This window comes from Numida meleagris, chromosome 7, assembly GCF_002078875.1.
Source record: "Numida meleagris isolate 19003 breed g44 Domestic line chromosome 7, NumMel1.0, whole genome shotgun sequence".
NCBI classification, from domain to species: Eukaryota; Metazoa; Chordata; class Aves; order Galliformes; family Numididae; genus Numida; species Numida meleagris.
In genome coordinates, this window is record NC_034415.1 from 13,964,233 (window position 1) to 13,985,716 (window position 21,484).

General features: G+C 40.2%; 2 protein-coding genes across 2 annotated transcripts in view; both read right to left on the reverse strand.

Moving 5' to 3' along the window:
- FNBP1L (formin binding protein 1 like) overlaps window positions 1-7,757 on the reverse strand; it is a 61,189-nt gene extending 53,432 nt beyond the window's left edge. Inside the window, exon 1 of the mRNA XM_021404801.1 lies at window positions 7,704-7,757. Coding sequence (XP_021260476.1) covers window positions 7,704-7,742 — 39 coding nt within the window. The 5' untranslated portion in view covers window positions 7,743-7,757. The remainder of the gene's footprint in view (window positions 1-7,703) is intronic.
- Window positions 8,954-20,426, reverse strand: DR1 (down-regulator of transcription 1). The gene is made up of 3 exons (XM_021404813.1): window positions 19,766-20,426; window positions 14,596-14,759; window positions 8,954-11,105 (listed from the first exon to the last, which is right to left on the reverse strand). Exons 1-3 carry the CDS (start codon window positions 19,983-19,985, stop codon window positions 10,959-10,961), a joined length of 531 nt encoding a protein of 176 aa, XP_021260488.1. The 5' UTR covers window positions 19,986-20,426; the 3' UTR covers window positions 8,954-10,958.

A 21,484-nucleotide genomic window follows, 5' to 3' on the forward strand; every position in this document is an offset into this window, starting at 1 on the left:
CGCCCGTCAGCGCGAGGAGAGCGGCGGGAGGAGGGGGCGCCTCGCGGGCAGCGCGAGCCCCGGCTTTTGTGCGCGCGGCGGCCTCGCGCCGCGCTCTGCACGGCGCTGAGTCACGGCGCGGGGCGGAGCCGCACACCTGCAGCCCGTTGTGTCCCCAGCGACCGCGCGGTGAATGATAAATCCCTGTGCCGCGCCGCTTTCCCCCTGAGGTCAGCCCTGCGTTTCCCGTTCTCCACGGGGCAGGTCAATGATTCACGTGGTTGCACGACGGCACCTGGTAAAGAAAGGGTGATAATTCCTCCTCAAACAATTCGTTTCCACCAAGATGGCTGTTGGAAAGCTATCAATAGAAAGCAAAGACTGAGAGCCGCCACAACTGCCTTCACAAGGCATCAGTTTCTCCCCATACAGCGTGTTCCGAGGCAGTGCCCATGTAACCCCACACCTGGGCTCACCACACCCACACGCGCAAGTTAACCCAAACCGCTTGCACGTTACACCTATCTGAAAACACCACGCCGACTGCACTGAGGGCTCTGGTGAGGCAACACTGCTGAATACAAGTGATCGATACGTGTATGTTGTTGCACAGCACTCAGGAAGAACAAATTGCTTTTAAGCACTGCAGGCCTAGGTCAGCGCTGTGCTTCGCTCCCTGTTCACCATGCACCTGTATGAGCGTTGAAAATGGGACAGGCATTACCACAGCAACCTCTGGACCACAGGGAGCTGTAAGGCCCCGGAATAGGGAGAGCTGGGCACGTGCAGTCCTGCAGGGAAACTGAGAGCGAGTAGGTGCCTCCATCATTCCTGGGGAGACAATACATTTCTCCATCTCACTGGGACCCTGTTTTAATACATTAAAAAACAAACAAACAAACAAACAAAAAAACAGTCAGCCCTGTGCTGCACAGGATAAAGGCTTTCATAGTGGCCTACTGCAGGTTTTTTTTCATACTACAAGATTCCAGAAATTCAAATGCAAAGCCTATTTGTTACAAACATATTTCAGAGGCTGTATGAGTATTTGCACTGGAAAACATTTCACAGCTGGTCCCTGATTTTTGCTTGCTTTCAAGCTGCAGTTCCTCCAGAGCAAAAGATACAGGTGTACCCACACAGGTGTGCATTCACCTTCACTTCAGCTAGGAGCCAGCCCTCTCCCTCCCAGGTGCAGCCCTGCCCAGAGAGATGCTCACCTGTACTCCACCCCTCTCTGGCTGTAAGGGGAGAGGAGAGCACCCACTGCATCTCTGCAGGATGCTGTTGGAAACGCTGTCATCAATCATTAGGGATTTGGACATTGTTTCCACTATCACAAAGTGAAATTGGCAGAAGCCCTAGACATAATAAAGCAACTATTATCCTGCAGATTTTTTTCCTTCTAGTTGCATCTCTGAAAACACGATTCTTCAGAAAAAAAAAAAGTTTTTAAAAAGTCTCACCCAATGGGCTCAAGAAGGGAAATACATTCAGGACATATTGAAGAAATTATTACAGGCAAAGGCTCCATGACAAATTGCATTGTTCTGGTATCCTTGTACACCATTATCACTTCCTGGAACACGATAACAGCTAAGTAAATTCCCTGCTGCATTTAGCTGGTTTTCCCCATCATTGAGTAATTATGCAGGCTTTAACAGAAAACTGCCCAATTTTGGTCTATGCCAAACCTACATCATTCTATTTATTACAACTGGTATATATTTCATTAATTCTGTTCACCTCTCAGCAAAAGCTAGTTGGGCTTACAAGTGTACCACAGGATGTTATCTTGGCAGGACCACAACTGGCATGATTAACTCTGAGTAGCAGAGCTCTGTCTGGCACTCCCCACAGGCATGCGTCCTAACAGAGCATCAGTTCAACTTCCCATGGTCACAGAAAGCAGCACAGCCAAAAAATTATTTCCAAATACCTCCTTCTCGGTGTGAGGTGCCACTAATCCTTTTCTCTGCCAGCCAGCAGTCTCTGTCATACCAAAATTGGATTTTTACTCCACAAAGAAACGTTGCAGAAGCTCATTATCTCTTTTTGCTTTGAAACCAGAAAAATTTAGCTTCATCCCTTTATTTATACATGCATTTTTCTCCATCACCAGCACTTCAGTGCTCCAATTTCTAAAAACATTAGCATTAATAACACCTCTGTGTGGTGAGCAAACAATCATTCTTTCCTAGCTGTGAAATTATCTCAGACAAAGGAGCCCTGACACCTCTCCTTGCATTGCTGTTTCCATACGGTCCCCCACATAGTCAACAGCACTCAGCAGCTTCCAACGCATCCATAGTTATGCATCTGGCTAAGGGCTTACTGCCATTGGGTACCTATTTCAACTAGCAGACAAAATATTTAAACTTACTAGGCTCACCTTTTTTTTAAAAAAAAAAAAATTGAATCAGAAAACCAGCTGAATTAGACCACACCACCTTTGCTTCAAGGCAGAAGTACGACTACACTTAGTAGCACAGCCTCAGCCACTGCTTAGTGACCTTATTCTAAGTATTCCCCTACCTCTGAATTTTGGTGGGAAGAACTCCTTTCCTCCTCCTACATCATTTCCCGTCCATACTGAAATGCTCTTCTATCTTTTAATAGCAGAAGTGTATTTTTTCTCCCCAGCCAACAAACGAAAGGCACCACCAGTGATCAGAACCAAAAGGATACAACTTACACCAGCTGTAAGCATGAGAAAAATAAGAACTTCCATCTGCTTTTATGAAATCCTGTGTTCGCTCTTTTTGCCTGCCCTAAGCTAAGAGCACATCTTTCCATGCCATATGTAACAAAGGGAAAGTGGTGTCAATCAGCATAAACTGGCAATGCTCTAACCACAAACATCCTCTGATTTTTTCAGTGAAGAGAGACTCATTATAATTTGGCAGTTCCTTTTGATAACATACAACTGTAGCCCAAGCTGAAGGCAGGACAATTATTACAGAAATATCAGGGAATCTCTGTCAGTTGTGATCTTAAAATATTATTTTGAACTTTTTAACGCTTGCGTTATCTCCCTGAATACCATCTATTTACTAATCACAGTCACCATGGCTTTGCTATCTTGAGATCTCCACCTAACAAGTCTTCTCAATTCTCTCACCAACTCCATGCACGTTTCCCTATATTAAAAGAATATTAAGCTGTATCAAATAGGAAGAGTTAGGTGAATAGGAATGGTCAGTTCTGATAGACAAGCATTATCTACAGGCATAAAGATTATTAGTGCCAAGATAATAACCCAAGACATGCATAGCAACTTCCACCTGCATTGATCAGCCAGCCACTTTCAAGCAGAGCGTAACAGATTAATGTCCGTATCAATACGGAAACATGGAGAGCCTCACGGTATTAATTCAAGCTGCAGAAAAATGAGGAGTGGAGGAATGAGCAGCTACAGATCAGCACCACATATTTTTAGGCTTGTTAAAATATTTAACTATCATCTGACTGAATTATGTTCAGAAAAATGAATTTACAGTTGTGCAAAACCTGTCATAAAACTTTATCACAATCCATGTTCTGGGTCATAAGTTAGCCTCTTTACAGGAATTTTAAGTTACAGCTGCGCCAGTATCACACTTTGCACCAGCGGTAGCAGGCCATAGCTGGCAGCAGTACGGGACTCCCAGCTGAAACCATTCCCTGAGCCTGACAGCCACCTGCCGGCAGTCAACGGAACGAGCAGGGGAACAATACCGACACGTTCCTGCTGAGGCTCATCAGATCCTGTTTCGTTGAATCAGTATCAGCTGCGTTAATTTCAGGGCTCACTGCCCCCCTCTGAGTTTCGACTGCCCTACCTCGCTGTCAAAGGGTCCTTCCTTTGTTATTTTAAGTCTGTGGTGGTACCTTCTTTTCTTATGAGAAAGTGCATGTTCATGTTGCATAACACATTTGTATGAAAGAACTGGGAAAGAATCACGATATGGAAGAAAACTCAGAGTAATCTGCACATCCAAGAGTATCCTCTCCACTATTAATCACTTGTAAGAACAGGAATGTAAATAAACCAACACTGCCACTGATTTGCTTAATGACATTTCTATTCTATGCAGTTGTTACCTCCCTATGTCTTTCTCTCACATTAATTTAAAAAAAAAAAAAATCACTACAACTCTGTTCATCATCCTTTCTCCCAAGGTGAGATTCTGACCAGAGCCTGTCTGCATAAATTTAAGTGAGTTCAAACAGACAAAATGAGAAATAATCCAACTGTCACAAAAATTATTTTTCTTCCTACACATTACATTTTTGGAGCTCTATTTAGCTAAATTTCAAGACCAACATCTGCTCTTTGGACTTGAGATGCAGATCAGATTAAAAGGTGAGCCCTAGGTAAGAGTTGTTTTTCCTTCATCTCCAACACCATTGGTTTTCTCCCATAGGAATACTGGGACAGCAATGATAGAGTCAATCTTAAAAAAAAGAATTAAATATTAAGTTAAGGGAAGAACTAAGAACAGAACTTAATTACAGGTTCTGCCTGGCTTCAGCACATTATCCACACAAATTTGGCTTTATAGTTTGCTAATTAGATCATATACATGGTCCTGAAACCCACACAACTCAACCTCTAGAGCAGAGCCTGAGGCCAGCACAGCTCTTGCCAATTAGCCCGGCAAATGAGCTGCCAGTTGAAGAGGCTCACAAATGAGTTTCCCACCTGGGGAGCTGGCAAGAAAGTGGCCACACAGGATCCTCCCAGTCATACCACTGCAACTTGTAAGCCACATTCTCGACAAACCCAAGGGATCCTGTATTTCACCTTTTAAATTCAAAACCATCAAAATTGCAAGAGGCTTGGTACCTAAGACATTGACTTACAGTATAATTATTGCACAATCAGCTTTGAAAACTCAAAAGTACTGGAAATACTGACATTTAGCTCTAGTAATAACTAAATATATAAAAGAGTTTAAGTCTTATTTTCAAAATTTGTCTTTTTGATTCTCTAGTGTCTAAAGTCATGTAAGCATCAAATCAAACAGAATTCTCTAATCATGTTACTTTGTTGCATATTGACCTACCTATACATAAAACTCAAAGAGCTATTCAAAGTCTCCAACAGCCAGTCCACAGAAAAGTTACCAAGACAAAAATTCAACTGACTTTGAAGACTAACCTGACTCTCTTGGTTGGAATTCCTAAGCTACAAAGTTGGAACTGGAAGTTACAAAGTTATATCTAAACACAGGGGCACAAGAAAATATTTCAGCATTCAGAAGCTTTATTCTGAGTTCTTAAAGGAGAAGATTCTCAAACACGCTCTCATAACACAATCAATACCGGAGATTTCATTTTAGGACAACGTCCAGTTCTCAGTCCCTTTCTCACACGATTAAAGAAAAAAACACTTGAAGAATACAATGAAATGTCTTCTTTGTCCAGAGAGAACTGCTACCACAATTCTTCCCTCATGATTGTTTGATTCATGCCCTAGAACCTTTTCATCTATAGAAGGAGGCTAGTTTAGAGTAAACATTCCTACCCATGTAGGTTCTTGAAATATTCTGTCATCTGCTAAGATGGACCATTTCTATTTGTGCTCATGCTGTTCTGCACCTATCTGGGTAGAGAAGTTCATCACTTCATCAACGAAATTCATGTAATAAATGTTCATCATCTTCCTGAAAGAGAAGTTCAAATGGTGATTCTGGTCTCAGAATATTAACACTCAAAGCAGATAACATAGAATTTTTCAGCATTTTCGAAGAGATGAACTCACCAACAGCAGCTACAGACAATTTAGCCCTGCGTTCTCACATCCTGCAGACAGATATGATTATGTACATATTTCCACATTTAGTCCAAAATTGTTCCCTCAATTTTAATGATACTATGTAACACTTCATGATGAAAACAATAACTAAAAGAAAGTGATAAAGGCCACTGGGAACAACCCATTGTGATGGCATATGGAACATCCAGCAATGGAGCAACAGCCTTGGAGAACTCAGAGGCAGCAGCTGCAGGTTTTGGCTCCCATGCAAGTAGGCCTGCAGGATACAGGAGATGCTTGGGAAGAGGTCAGTCCCTAGCAGCCACAGCACTTGGCAGGAGAAAAATCTTTGTGAAAAAGGCTATATGAGCTACTTTGGGATATCTACCTTAGATATCAGATCCTCAGACAGAAAGCCAAGACAACGCAATATGTAGGACACAACAGTGATGAATGGGAAAGACAGTAACGATTCCAGGGAAGAAAAAAAATCAGTACTACCTAAACTAATTTCCTGCTTGTAAAGCTTTAGTTTTGTTTAACCAAACTTTATTAGAACTAAAAAGCAATGAAAAAGCATTCAAAAACTGAAAAAAAAGTTGTAAAACTAAAAATACGTTTCCCACAATTTCAAGTTTTACAACATTCCAAGATACTGAAAGCAATTAAATAGTTATTTATAATTTAGGGGCAATGAGTTCAGCTGCATACAACTCACCCAGCTCTCCCAGACAATTACCATAAGTATAGAATACAGAACAGCATCAGAGAATATGGAAAACATGTGTAAGTATGTTCTTAAATGTGTAAATATATTAAGTAAGAATCAACTATTCCCGTGTCTTTATTAAAAAGGTCTGAATTTTACTTGCCTGAAATATAATAATACACACATGAAATCTCACACCACTTTGCTCTTTGCATTAACATAGAAAAAACACCTTTTTTCCCTGCTCATATTCCTCCTTCATCACACAAGTTTTGGAATAATTTTGAAAATGGTCTCCTTTAGAGCAGGACAGGATGGTGAACACGGTCAGATTTCTTATGTTACTGTCATCGCCCTCATATATTTAGTTCTCTTCCAGAGATTACATTGCTACCTCAAAACTTAAATTTGTACACAAAACAAAAGAACATTCAATTTGATTTTTAATTGAGCTGTCGGTTTTCACTCCACAGTTGACAGAACGAAACCTGAACATGACATTAATCAAACTGAGTCCTGGCCCATAACCAACAATCTCAAGTACTGTGCTATTGCAAATAAATACTTTCATCTCTGCCAATGACTTTCAGAACAGGCCTGTTTGTTTTTCCAATTCCTTACTCTCTCTAAATGAGTCACCACTCCTTGAGTCTGACATGATGATAACATTTTGTACCTCTGCACAGTGCAGCACCTTTTAGTTTTGTAGCATGTGAAAGCATTAACTTCAAAGCACAGCACAGACTGTTCAAATACTGACATTATTTCACTGGGCAGCAGGACATTGCCTGAACCTAATTAATAACCATATAATGTTTTGAAGATGCATAGAAGTTTACAATAACTGACTAGTAACAGTATTGAACCAAAACCAAAACTGGATAGTGAAATAATTCCTATTGAAATGGGTATGGAAATCATTCTCAGGTATACTACACATCATTATGGCTCCAAAAGCATTAATTACTCTAGCTGCCAGCTGAGGAGAGGAGGGGATAAATCAAATGCAGACCTTGCATGGTGAGACTTCTGCCTCGGAACCGAATGAAAATAGAGTTCATTGCCTTTGCTTTAAGGCTCTTTCTTCCCTTCTCACAAAGGAACATGTCTAACTTAATACAAAGATTAATCACATGAATATTCAACCTTAAAATTAGATGTATTCTTTACCCAATTGAATATGCTTCTTATAAATCTTAATCTCACATATATAAGGCATAGTAACTCTTACATTTCTTTTCTTTAGCTTTTAATTGGAAAAGTGTCAGTTCTTACCTGACCATTTGCTTCAGGCTGTGGGATAGAAGTCTTCATTCTGTATTCCTGTAGTTGACATTACAATAAAACACTACCATGAATCAAAAACAAATTTCCCCTTCCCCAACATACAAAACATCACCTGAAGTGCATTTCTACTTTATATTATTCAAATTTATATCAGGAATATCCATTCAGCAAAACCCACATTATTGGATATATGAATGATAAGTGTAGAGGATTTGGCATATCGAGACAGGACAATCCTTGCTCTCTTGTATGCACAAATGATTGATGCATGGGAATTGCTGCATCTGGTTGGATTCACTGCCTCACCATTTTGCCGCAAAACCTCAGTTGAATTCTAGCATAGGTGCACAGAAAAGAACCACCGCCAAATCAAGCATTCCATGGATCTATTCCTTTCCACAAGTGTATCACCCTGGCATACTTGTTAACCCGTTTGCACATCCACAATGTCATGCAGATATACTTCATTAAAAGAACAAAAGAAAGCTTTTGCAAGAAAGTCACTTAGTGAAAGCACTCTGAAACAGACTGTCAGAATAATTATGGAAAAACCCACTGATGACCTTAAAGGAAGACACATCGTTACATGTTTCTTCTGAGACACAGCAACCACACACTTCACTGGTCCGATTTACATTATAAATATCTGCTGTAACAAAACTCAGCAGTACCATAAATTCACAAATCTCGTTATCACTGAAAAGCAAGCACATGGAAGCACAAGAACAAAGTAATACAAAATTCTTAAATTTACTAAATGACCAGTGAAGATTCTCCCATCTGCCACTGCTAGTTGACTTTTCATTCCTGAGCTAGAATGGCTGAATAAATGAATCGGTCTCAAAATTTAAGCAAGACTATCTATGTGAAATCAGTTCAACAGAAGACTAACATATAATCTTATTTCCCCAGCCTCTGCCTGTGGTCTTCCCTTTGAAATACTTTCAGTTTTAACAGGAGGTTACCTGGCCTATCGGGTTTTGGACCAACTTTCCAAGTCATGAAGGTTAGCTTATAAAAATACATATACACAAAATGCAATTCCCAAGAGAGTAGGATAAGCCCAGAAATATTCTCTGCAAGCACATAACAACCCCAGTGAACAGCAATGCCATCTAACAGCAATCAGGTTGTAAAGTCTTTGGTCACAAAAATTTTTCAGTAGGTCAAATAACAGCAGAGCTTAAGTAGTCTTAAATTTCTTCTTTATAAATGCAATGAAGAAGGCAGACTACTCATTAAATGTAAAAGCAATTTTATAAAAACACATCAGAATTTTATTGCTTGAAGAATACAGCATATGAAAAAAGCACAAGAATGTCCAAAAGAAAGGTCACAAGGATCCAAACATATTAACACCATACATGTTACCAGATGCAGTAAAATGTTAACCTGAATTCTGCATCAGAAAATAAAGGTGTGAAAATATACCTAATATTATTTAAAAAGGAAAAGACTCATTTAAAATAGAAAGGTGTGAAGGTGTTACAGTACAAATTAGAAAAGCCAACACTGCACATTAACATTGTATCACTAGACTAGATTTTCTACCTTTGGTACTTAAACCTTCACAGAAAACCACTTCCTTAGTCAAACCTTGCCTAACATACATCATATAGTAGCCATGAAAGGTTTTTTGTTTAACTTAAATATTAAAATAACATTTCTGAGTTTTCACTGCATGAATGCATTTAAGGAAGGGCTCATATTTACTCTATATGAAACTTAATGCATCTCACACTTAAAAGTCACTAAGAGACTCAGACCTGAATACATGCCAATTGTACCTTGTTCAGATCTGTATGTAGAAATGGACACGGCATTTTCCATTTGCATCTTTATGCAAACAGACTTTCTGCCCTCCTCAGGACCTATGACTAGAGCAACCTGCTGAGGTCTTAAGTTAAAATAAACAAACTGCATTGTTATAGAGCTATGAGATCATCTACTGCAGTATGCAAGTGGCTTTTCTTGTCTGCTCAGATTAGTGTACCAGAAGATATGCCAGTATTACTTCAAGTAACACATTAAAACCCAGTAATGGACACTACTGTACTTTATTTCAACACAAAGAACAGCCGTTCATCCATTAATCAACAGAATTTTCAAATCAATTATCAAAAGGACTAATACATTTCTGTTCCATGTCTTACCGATCACTTTAGGGGAATGCTTTGTCAAAAACCTGGACTTACCTACAAACCAATTTGAGTGATGAAAATGTTATCTCTCAAAGTATTTTAGTAATCCAGTGGCAACCTAGTGTGGAAAGCATTAGCGTTATGCTGACAACGATGACTAATCAAGGTTAAATAAAATCCCTCTTTTATTGTAAGCATGCTCTTAGCTTCCGCTTTTGCCTTCATAGGCTTGAATATTCAGTCATTCCCAGTTACATCAGTGGAACCAGAACAATTCTGTTTCATCAAGTTCCAGTTTTATATTTCAACAATATGAACATATCTGGACTACGCAATAACATCAACAGTTAACATTAAATTGGAGTGAAACAATAAGAAGAGTTAGTTTTCCAAAATGGGCAGACTTCGAAGTAAAATATTCAGTTGGGACTCACTGTCAAAAGATATAGCAATAAAACCATGGGTTTATTTTTTTCCATCCCATACCAAAAAAGATTCAATTTGTACAACTCCTATTAAACATACATTTTCACCAAGCTAGGAAAGATATCGCTTTCAAATTGTAACAAGTGTGGTATTTGAGCATTTACAATATTTATTGCCATATATATCCTCATTTTAAAAAGAACAAAGAATTCAAGACTGTACTACGCTGAATTTGACTTTTTTCCCCATTAACAGTTTACATCTACTGTACCACGCCCCCCAAAAACAATTAAAAATTCTAAGTAAGATTCCATAGTTTAGTTAAAAGGGAAGAAATGCAAATGTCGATTTAGAGCTTTTTGTATAAATCTCACTATATTTTATAAACTTGTTGTTTACTGTAACACTGTATATTGATCAAATAAGTGACGCACTGCTATCTAAAATTTCCATATACACCATTAAAAATCCAAAGTCGATATGATACTGAACCTTAAATCTTCAAGAGTTCAAAAAAAGACAGTTTATACATGTACAGCACACAACAGCAGACACCCCTAGAATACCAACTGCCAGTCCATGATGCATACAAACTTACAGGTAAGCATTCACTTCACTGTTTTCATTGTGCAGGAAAAATATTTCTTAGTGAAGACAGAAACCCAGCTGGTGAATTTCAGATATCATCTTCATCATCTTCATCCTGAGAAGATCCTGCCTGATTGGATGCACTGGCTGAGGCAGCAGCAAGCTGTGCTTGTTGAGCTGCTTGTTGCATCTGCAGCCACTCTTGTTGTGCCAGTTCTGCTTGCTGTTGTCTAGCCTAAAGACATGAATTTAATTGTTAAGGTCATACTACACAGCTTATAAAGAATCTCTAGAGCACCTTAGCTTTAAAAGCAGTTTTATCTGCACCTGGAGATTCCTTTTATATAATTTTTTTATTAATTGTGCACACAAAAACATGTTTAGAAGTATCTTCATTTGTACTAAGATGTTCAGCTATTTTTGCTCTTCCTCTCAAGAGGCCAACGTTTAGAGGATTTATACTTTCCAGAACAAGTACATTAGTCCATCCCTCTTTAGCTTCATTGTAAAGATTGTGCTGAACCACTTACTAATGGAAAAATTAAGCAAGACAATGCAAAAAAAAAATGGGGTTCAGTTTCAAGGCCTCAGCATTCAACCACCATTCAGAGATGAGAACAGCTCTACTCTGTTGATTACAAATAAAAAAGTTTGCAATTACAAAGTCATCCAGTTGGATCCCTCCTCCCTGCCACACACACTATTACCAAAAAAAAAAAAAAGAAGAAAGCCATTATCTTTCCTAAGCCATCTTTGGAAAACAGAGCAATCTAAGTTCTTCCTAAATAAGGACAGGCAGGTTGAGATGTCTTTTTTTACAGAAAGGTACATTATCTGTACTTCAAGGTACAAGATGCTCTAACAAAATCTTTCAAGTAGTTCACATGGTGCCTTCCCATTTTTCCATTTAGAGCTTTTGCTTGTTTTTTCAGAAACTATTTTTCATTTCACTGTGTTAAAGTTTCTATTTCTGTTTTGAATGAACACAAGAATAAAGTTCTTTAAATTAACAATCTCCAGTATTCTTTACTTGCTCACTGAATTTTCCTTTTTTCCAAAGCATCAACAAATCAGCTTTCCAGACTTCAAGATGCCAAAAGATGGCATCAGAAAATAATGATAAAAACCAGTCCACCTGTTTAGTATATATGGAAAAAAAGAAGTCTTCCTATACTCTAAGAAAGTGTTGCACTTTCTCAGTCTGTTCAGCACTTCTCAGTGAGGATTTTTCAGTATTTCAAAGATCAAGTGACAGTCAAGTTAAAAAGGTTAGAAAACAATTTAAGACACTAACTTTGAAGCATCTGTACACATAGCAGAGGTATAAACATTGATCATGTACAAACTAACAATAGCCCTCCTCACTAACCTTGCCACAATTAACTCTACTGTACATTCAGTGAAGTAATACACAGGAACATACCAGCAATCACAGGATTGGCACTTCACACTGGATGGATCATTTTGTCAGTGTTTATCACTTATACCATTTATTTCATTATATATTAGGAAAAATTCATGCTAGGAAAAAATTATTTTCAGAAAGAGTGGTCAGCCACTGGAACAGGCTGCCCAGGGAGGTGGTGGAGTCACTGTCACTGGACGTGTTCATGAAGCATTTAGATATGGTACTAAGGGATGTGGTTTACTGGGGAAATATTGGTGGTAGGTGGATGGTTGGACTGGATGGTTTTTGAGGTCTTCTTCAACCTTGGTGATTCTATGATCATTTTCTTAAGTCACTCCAAAAACTGAAGCAATGAAAAATTCCACTTGAGTTGTATTGACTAAGAAGCCTTATCAGCACCTGGGGTAAACTGAACTCATCTATTGAGCAACCCATTTACACAGGAACTTTATAAGCAATCTTTAGTAAGGAAGCCTCAAGAAAAAAAACCACTTCTGCTGATGACCTCATCTTATACAGATACTTTTAAGCATGCATGAGTATCAGGAAGAACCATTAGACTGACTTCAAACATTCACTATCATCCTAGTACAGACTTAACATTCATAACATTAACAGGCAAATATTTTAAAACTAGTGCAGGTACGTTCACCCTTCAACAAGTCAGCACTGGTGTCCTGCTCTGGAATATTAACAAGATTAACATAAACAAACAAACATGCACTTGTGTAAGTTTTTGAGAATAATTATAGTACCTACAACACTGTGCTATGACTGACTAGTATATCTGGAAGGAGAAAACACCATCTTGGAACTTAATTTAAGCATAATTAATTTATACTTAAGTAAATTGAGTATAATTTAATATTATATATAATACTTCCCATGTTATCACATAACACTTTTTTAAAATCATATAAAAATCAACACAATTTTGTTAAACCTGCATGTATTGTCTTTCATTTAGGCATTAAGACACAGTATTATGGAATTTTAAGAACACCACCTCACGTGGTCAATTCTGTATATAAAGCGAGGCCTACATAAGGTAGCAATGGTTTTAGTGTTCTTGTTTTATGTTACTTAGGAGCTAGTTCTCCCTCAACTATCTTTGCTGTTATATATATCTATCATCATTTTGTAGACTATATTAAGTTTGAGAAAAGTTAAGTTTTTGAACATGAATTAAGCTGACTGTTACGTACAAATCAAACCTTAAATCAGAAGCAGTCATATTGGACTTTCTAATGGTTGTGCAGTTAAAGAAAAGTCAGGCAGGTGAATTTGTCCTAACTAGTTCAATGCACGCCAACAAGAGCCTTATGCATGCTGAAGCTTTAGTTGGCATAAAATGCATCATGCAAATAAGATATATGTAGTTGGCACCTTACAACACAAAGCCAACAGTTAAGTGTTTCAGCAAGATGCAAGTACAGTTAAGTGATGGGAAAGGAGGTCACAGTAATCAGACATGGTAACAACTGAATAAGCATTTTCAGAGGAAATAAAAGTAGGCAAATTGAGAAAACAAGACTCATGGCTCGGGTAAAAGGAAAAAAAAAAAGCAAAGATCATTTTCACAGCATTTAGTTTAGAGAAAGATTGTCTCATCAAATTGAGAATAACAGAGAGAAAGATGGTGTAGAAGGATAAATAAAATTGGCTTTTAGTTGTATAAACTTGGAAATGCTTACTATCGGGTAAAGCTGGGATGGAAAGGCTGGGATGAAGGAGTATTTGCAGTCAAATTCTCTTCCTGTGCTTGAACTGCCTCCTTAAAAATTTATGCATGAATTCACTCAAATAGAATCTTGTCACAAGCAAATGAAGATGAGAAAGGACAAATAAGAATTTTTCAACAATTAATTGTTTCTTTCAAAGCCTCAGAGATTTGTGTACCAATGGCCAGCAACAGAGGAGATATTCACGTTTTAAATGCAATTTTTAAAAAATGGTAATTCCTAGAACAGCACCTGCATTTTTTATTTCCTCAGCTAAGTAATTCTTAATGTATTCCTACAATACAATGGAAGTACCTGTTTAAGTAGTAGGGAAAGAAAAAAAACCTTTCTAGATCTAGAGAATAAAACTTGTTTGTACATGTCAAATTGTAGGAGTAACCACAAACAGTATCTTACTTACTGACTTGACTTTCTGTAATACAAACAGGACAAGAAGATCGATAGCATCTTAGATGCTACAGCAGTCAACAAGGAAAGGAATACTTCTAGGTGTGTGTATGTGTTTTTACAGCATTAGATCCACTACATTAATTATTACAACCTCATCAGTGTAAGTGTTGTATTGCTTCACTTACTTTTGCAAATAATTCCTGTTGCTGCCTTAGAAGCTCTTCTTCCGGAATGCCGAGGTTTTCCAAGCGTGAACTGGCCTTTCTTCTCTTTAGTGCTACGGTTTTGCATTCTTGTAAGACTTCTTTTACTTCACTGATATAGGAGCCAAAACCCAAGCTTTCTAGTGCTGGAAAAAAATAAAATGTTCATCTTTTAGAAAGCTTTTGATATCAGATATCAACATGATCATTTTAAACATACATTTCTAAAAACCAGAAGATGTTTGATAATTTTTCTGTCATTTGGTGATGAAAAGCTGTGTTCCTGAGAACATCTGACAACTATTCCCCCAGTCTCTTCTCCTGTGCCATCTAAGAGTGCACACTTTCAGACCAGAAATATAAAAGTTTGCTGAAGTGCAACCAAAGAAGTCTTGGCTTGCAAAGCACTCAGGACTCTCAGATTCATTTTGCTAGAGAGGCATTATTCTTGGGAGGCCTCTGTCTTCATGTTCTGCACATCAGAATCATACATAAACTACAGAACCAAGATGCCCTTCCTATCTGAACTGTGATCCATTAATCTCTCAGTGATTCTATCTTTCCATTTTTGTTGCAAGTCTTTGGAAAAAGTTAAATCATCTACCTATAACAGAGAAATCTTTCATTAAGACAGAAATAATGAATATAACTACAGAACTATGCTTTAGCTTTTGTCTCTGAATATCTGAATTCATTTTCCACATGCCAACAAGCTAGAGATGTGTATTTTACATATACAGTTACATACAACCCCTTCTTATTGTTTTAGAATGGAAATCCTCGTATTTGTCTTTACATGAAAATTCATTCAGAAGCTAAAACACAGCATTTTAACCTGCCCAAGGAAATCTGAAATACAGCTGTATTCTGCAACAGTTTTTAAAGAATGCAAAAGTAACAGAAAAGTTAGAAACAAAAACAGGCAGAACATATGATAGAAGGCATATTTTGATATGCCACTTGCTACCATGTGCCTCCACACACACACATCCCAAAGTGGAACGTAATATAGAACAGGCCAGAAAAATTACACAGACACCAACTACTTAGAAACAAGCCCCAGTTTTATTCAACACCTGGTTCACTTCCAGCAGTTATGCAAAACCAAGTTTTTCTTATAGAATGATACTTGTTTTAATATTTATCTTACTTTATTTCAACCTTATGTCATAAGCTTTTCAAGAAGTCACACTAAAATAAATACATAACAGCAAACATGAACAACATTATAACCAAACTCTTATTTACAGTACATTAGATTACTTTTAACGTGTTTTAAGTGATTTTTTCCTACCCATAACTGAGGGGCATTGCCACTGCATCACACATCCAAACACCACCACAAAGCCACTCTGTGAACTTGTGATTCCAACATGTACAAGACAATTAATGTATTGCCTTTAATCTAGCAGCACACCGCAGCAGGATTGCCATTCTTTTAACAGATTTGGCAAACATTTTGCAAATGAATTTACATAATACCTATTTCTTAAGAAAATTAAAGAGAAGAACCGATTTAGAGATAATTAAATTACACTAGACAGCATGCCAGTTCAGCCTCAGCCCACACACAGACACTGGAAACATTTCAAATTAGTCTACAGTTTCTACGAGAATCACCAAAAGCCTTCTCGAACCTGATTAATACAATCTCAGCAGAGAGGAGGCAAACATGTCTCATGGTGCAGAACTAGCCGGTTCACTAAGCAGCCTATTAATATTAAGGAACTCATTCAATTTTAAAATGTAAACAGTAAATTCATTTAACTATTTCAAACTCAAAGCTTTTTCTTTTTAGTGTTAAGACCTCTACAAGTCACTACTTCACTAAGATGAACTGCCACAGCGAATACAAAGATGTTCACTACAAGGATACTGACAGAGATCGACCTTGGCAATCTGCTCCACCAAAGTATGAGCAGCAGTCCAATCTGAAATCAACAGCAAGATGCATGCTTTTATAGAAGTTCTGTGTGACACTTAAAAGAATGGAAATTAATGGAGAGAATTTATAGTTACATATTGAATATTACACACACAAAAAATCCAAAAGAAAATGTGATGTAACTATGACAGATTTGTACAACAGTTCAACATAAATATAGCTATGAAGCTGAATTACCAAACATTATGCCTGCTGCAACAAAATGCTACTGGCAGTGAAACGACTTCAGAAATTCACTGTCTCTTGAAACATGTCATGGCTTTATGGAGCACATGCATGGAAGAAATAAGCATCTATCCCTTTCAAACAGCATGGTACTCAAATGCCAAATAAACGACTACCTTAGCAGAGCTACCTGTCCACCAAAATCCAGAATCTTTCTATTTCTAGAGTCCTAAGACTACATATCTATCCAGATTGCTGAAAATTTGATGTATTAGAGGTGTTAGAACAACCCTACAAAATTTCTAAAGCTGGATCCCAAAACACAGTATTTTTGAAAGGTAAGGAGGAGGAAACTTTTACAAACGTCAAATCGCACCTGTCCTTTTTCTCCAGCTTTCTCCCATTCTTAAAGACTGCATGAAGACACAGATGTCTGACTAATTCATTAAGCATAACTACTTGTAGTTCTACATTTGTTTTTAATACAATCAGGTCACTCGTATCTGAGATTTTTATTTTTATAGCCCTTCCAAAATAAAGTAATTTCTAAAGTGAAAACCCAAGCTTTTTACATTAAAGCATGAACTAAATGGTGCCATTATCCTAACAGGCCACAAAGAGAGGCTACAGGATTTGCCATCAATTCTCAGCCTACTTTAGTGCATCTCAGTTCCATGTAGACAACACAATCCAAGCAATGAGCTTCATAAAATGGTAATTTAATATCTCGACATGTTCAGAATCCAACAGAAGGCCAGCTTCTCAAAAAGCCCACCTCACCACAGCTCACAGAGCTACCAAGTGAGCCTATTTTCTGTTTACACAACTGGTCCCCGATGTCTCTGCCTTCTGCAGAAGCTCTCCATCTCCACTCGGACCATGACAGCCCTGATGCCTTCGGGCACTCTCCAGGAAGCAGTTGTGCATTTTATCACTAGTGGTGAGTGCTTGGCATAGCCTGAGTAAAATTACCACATCAGATCTCCTTTAGGATGCGAGAAGCCTCTGCTTTCCTTTCCCTATCCTTTCCCCTATTCCTGCTGTCCGTAGGCACTGTGCCAGTCAACTGTTTGTGCTACCACAAAAAGAAACGCAGCAAGGACTTCACCCATCTGAAACAACCCAGTAATGGGGGGGGGGAAAGAGTTCCAGCCCATTACATGGCCATGCAGCCATTTTTTTTTATTTTTATTTTTGATAGTGCAATGGTGTGTCCTCAGTACCACTGCTCCAGACAGGGAACTACAACGATGAAGCTGTAGTTTCGCATTAGCTCTGACACAGCCCAGTGGCAGGATGTCACCAGCTGGAAGAGTGTCTCTTTCCCCTTCTTTCCCCTAGCCCCTGCTTCCAACCTAGCAACCCCTTGTTCACAGAAACAATCATATCAGCAAACTCACATGACAGAGAACTATCTTCCCTGATGCCCAAGTTTTCACAAAACCACATCAGTCAGAGAAGCAATAGCTACATCCAGCTCCAGGGAAGGTGCAAAGATTTTTGTTGGCAGCAGCCTGTTCAGCTGTGATGTGATGCCCATTTTATTTGTAACAGCTTTTTAATGGCTTAAGCCATTAAAAAGACTGAGTTACCTCAATGATCACAACAAACATATATTTCAACTACTGAATTTGCTAGCATCATTATCATGAAGCTATACTAAGGTACAGTTAAAGTAGCAAATATCTACAGTGTCTGAAGGCCAATAAAAACACCAGTACGCTATCCCTCTGTACACATCCCTGCTGCCTGCAAAACAAACAGCCTGGACCATCACACTTGACCCAAGTACCATCTGCTAACTGACCACATCTGGAGGAACCACAAGCACATCCCCGCAGGTGAGGAGAGCAATAAACCCAGGAACAATCCTTCCACCTCTGGAAGCATCAGAAAACACATACCTCTCCAGAGTGTTCTTCAGCAATATTTGGCTAAAATGGACAGATTTAACACAAAAACAATTTTTACTCTGAAGTATGGTAACACAATGACACAGAGCTCAGCAAAATACTTGTGTGTATATCATTAGCAGGTGGTCTCCACACACGTATACACATATTGATTTCAATTTGTTACCAAATTGCTGTTCATAATTCTGTCAAGTAATTGAAACTCGTCTGGTGAGCAAGCTAGGACCACAGAAAGAAAGCAAAATTTTTGACTGTTTATGAACTGAGAATCTCTTTTTTTTTTTTTCTTAAACTAACCTGTCACCATTACAATCTTGGAAATACTTCTATGACAAATACTACTGCTAAGAGCTCTACCAAGCAATGGAATGAAGCACTCTCATGATCAATGACATAATTTGTTTGCAGTGGCCACTGGTATCAACAACTATTACTTCAGAGACAAAGTGAATGATTCCTGAGAAAAAATCATCATAGAATCATAGATGCTTGCTGCAGACGTACGCACGAGGCAAGGAACCTCCCTACTTGTGGCAAAACATAAAGAAAAGGAGACATACTGAGAAAACTTTCATTCAACAAGGGGAAGTAGAAGGCAACAGCTGAGAAAGACACAAAGGAATATATCATGATTACATGTTTTCCACAACAGATAGGAATAGCTGATTTTAAATGATCAAATTCCAAGGACAGCCCAGGAAAAGCATCTCACTTTTTATGGAATTCATACAAGGAGACTAAGCCCCACATGCCTAATCTTGGTCCTTTTGTCAGTCTCTAACTAGAAAGGCATTTAATAAGCTCAGGACCTTGAAACATGCTGTAACAGGAAGCTGCATTGCTACAGAGAAGAGCAGCCCTCGTTTCACAAGTCTGAAAAAGGCTGCTGGATTCAGAGATGTCTCTCCGGACAAACTTCCCTGAACGACAAGGCGGGAGCCGAGCACACAGCAGTCCCTCCAACAACACAAAAACACCGTTCCCTTGCAAGGCGCTGACCAGCCGGACCACACGTTGCTCCCCTCAGACCATTAAGGCTCTCCTTTTGTCTCTCACACCATCAGAACACAGCAAGAAGGAGACGAGCGGGACAGGAGCGGCCCACTGCACGGTGCCGCCAGAAGCTCACCTTGTATGACGTGTTCCGGGGATATGGTCTTCTTCTCCGACTTGTTGCAGATCTCATTGGCCTCAGAGGAAATGAGGTGGATAAACTCCGTGCAGCAGTTGACCACCAGTTCCCGAGCATCGTTCGCCACACGGACATTGGGGAGCGTCTCCTTGATCATCTTGTTGATGGCAGCCCTGGGGATAGTGAGGTCGTCGTCGTTACCCGACGACGAGGCCATCCTCACTGCCGCCGGCCCCCGAGGGCCGCTCCGCCCCGCTCCCGCGCTCTAGAGCTGTCCTCGGCCGCCGCGCGAGGCTGCAGCGTGTAGGAACCGGCGAGTATAAGCGAGAGACGACGCCGCAGGGGTCGGCGCCGGGCGAGGGGAACGGAGAGCAACGGGCAAGGAGCCGCCGGCGAGGCGCCGGGGCGCGGAGCCGGGAAGCGCTACTCGGCTCAAGGCTCCCTCGGCCGCGGCGCCTGCCACTGCCGCCTTTGCCACATCCTCCGGGGCGCCGGCGCCGCCGCCTTATGAGTGGTCTGAGGGAAGGCGAGCCCCGCAGCACCGGTGCGGCACGACTCCTTCCTCCCGGGCGGCGGCGCCGGTAAAGGCTGCCGCGAGACGGAAACGGACCGACTAAAGGCTCGACCTGCGCGGAGCGCCGCTTCCGCCGGAAGTCGGAACGCGCTTCCGCCGCCTGACTCCTCCCCCTCCTTCAGCAAGCACCGGAAGCGCTGGCGGCGCGTGAGGCCGTGCCACGTGCGCACGGCGAGGCGAGCGGCGCTGTCAGAACAGGGGCGTGGTGCAGCCCCGGGCCTGGCGGTGTTCAGGAAACGTGAAGACGCGGCACTGAGGGATGTGGTTAGTGGGCATGGTTGGACTTGGGCTTCTTAGTGGTCTTCGCCAACCTTAACGATTCTAAAGTTCTACGCACTGAGCCCTGCTGGGCCTCGTGTGGACAGACTGAGGCATGAGTAGGATGCCCGTGGGGCTCCCAGCACAACCCTTCAAACCAAGCCCAGCCGGCACATCACATCTTGGGCACTTTAGGAAGGCCACGGCTGGCTGTGAACGGCACCACGTTACCACAGCCACTGCCTGCAACGGGGCTGGTGCTGGGCTCAGTCCTCACCTTTGGGGAGAGGTAGGGCCGGGCTGCTGCGAGTCTGGGCACGGAGGGAGAATTACGGCGAGAGAGTGCTGAGGAAAGGAGAGAGCCAACGCCCTAAGCCCATTAGAGCCTCAGCGTGAATATGCTGGGTGCCTCCTGCCTCCGACGGCATCAACCCCTACCCCCAGGCAGGGCTGACATCAGAGAATGAGCGTGAGACCGGGGAGCAGCCCTGGTAAAGTGCAGGCCCTTGGCAGATGAAGAGGGAAGACTCTTCTTAAGCTAGAACTGCAGCTGAATAAATGCAGAGTAGGAAAGTTGGGAAAAGCCTGCGCTGCACATTCAGCTGCTTCTGTTGTATTGACTTTTATTTTAAAGGAGAATTCTAAAGAATTTCCAATTTTTTCCATGTAAAAATTATCAGCAGTAAAAATCCCTTGTCTCCTTTAGCTGAAATAGTTACTTCTGTAAAAAAAAAAAAACAAAAACAAAAAAAAACCCACACTGGGAAGACAGTGAGGTGTTTTAATAAGATGATTTGTAAAAAAAAAAAAAAAAAAAAAAACACTCCCCTCTGTGTAATACCTTTGTCAGAGCATCTAAAGGAAGCGTTCAGAATACTTAACTT

What these genes read in the sequence shown, in the direction of transcription:
- DR1 (XM_021404813.1), bottom strand. Translation starts at nt 19,985, where the DNA reads ATGGCCTCGTCGTCGGGTAACGACGACGACCTCACTATCCCCAGGGCT. An exon ending in CCCGGAACACGTCATACAAG is followed by an intron (nt 14,760 to 19,765) that starts GTGAGCTTCTGG and finishes ATTTTTTTCCAG; the next exon opens with CACTAGAAAGCTTGGGTTTT. An exon ending in AACAGGAATTATTTGCAAAA is followed by an intron (nt 11,106 to 14,595) that starts GTAAGTGAAGCA and finishes TCATGTCTTTAG; the next exon opens with GCTAGACAACAGCAAGCAGA.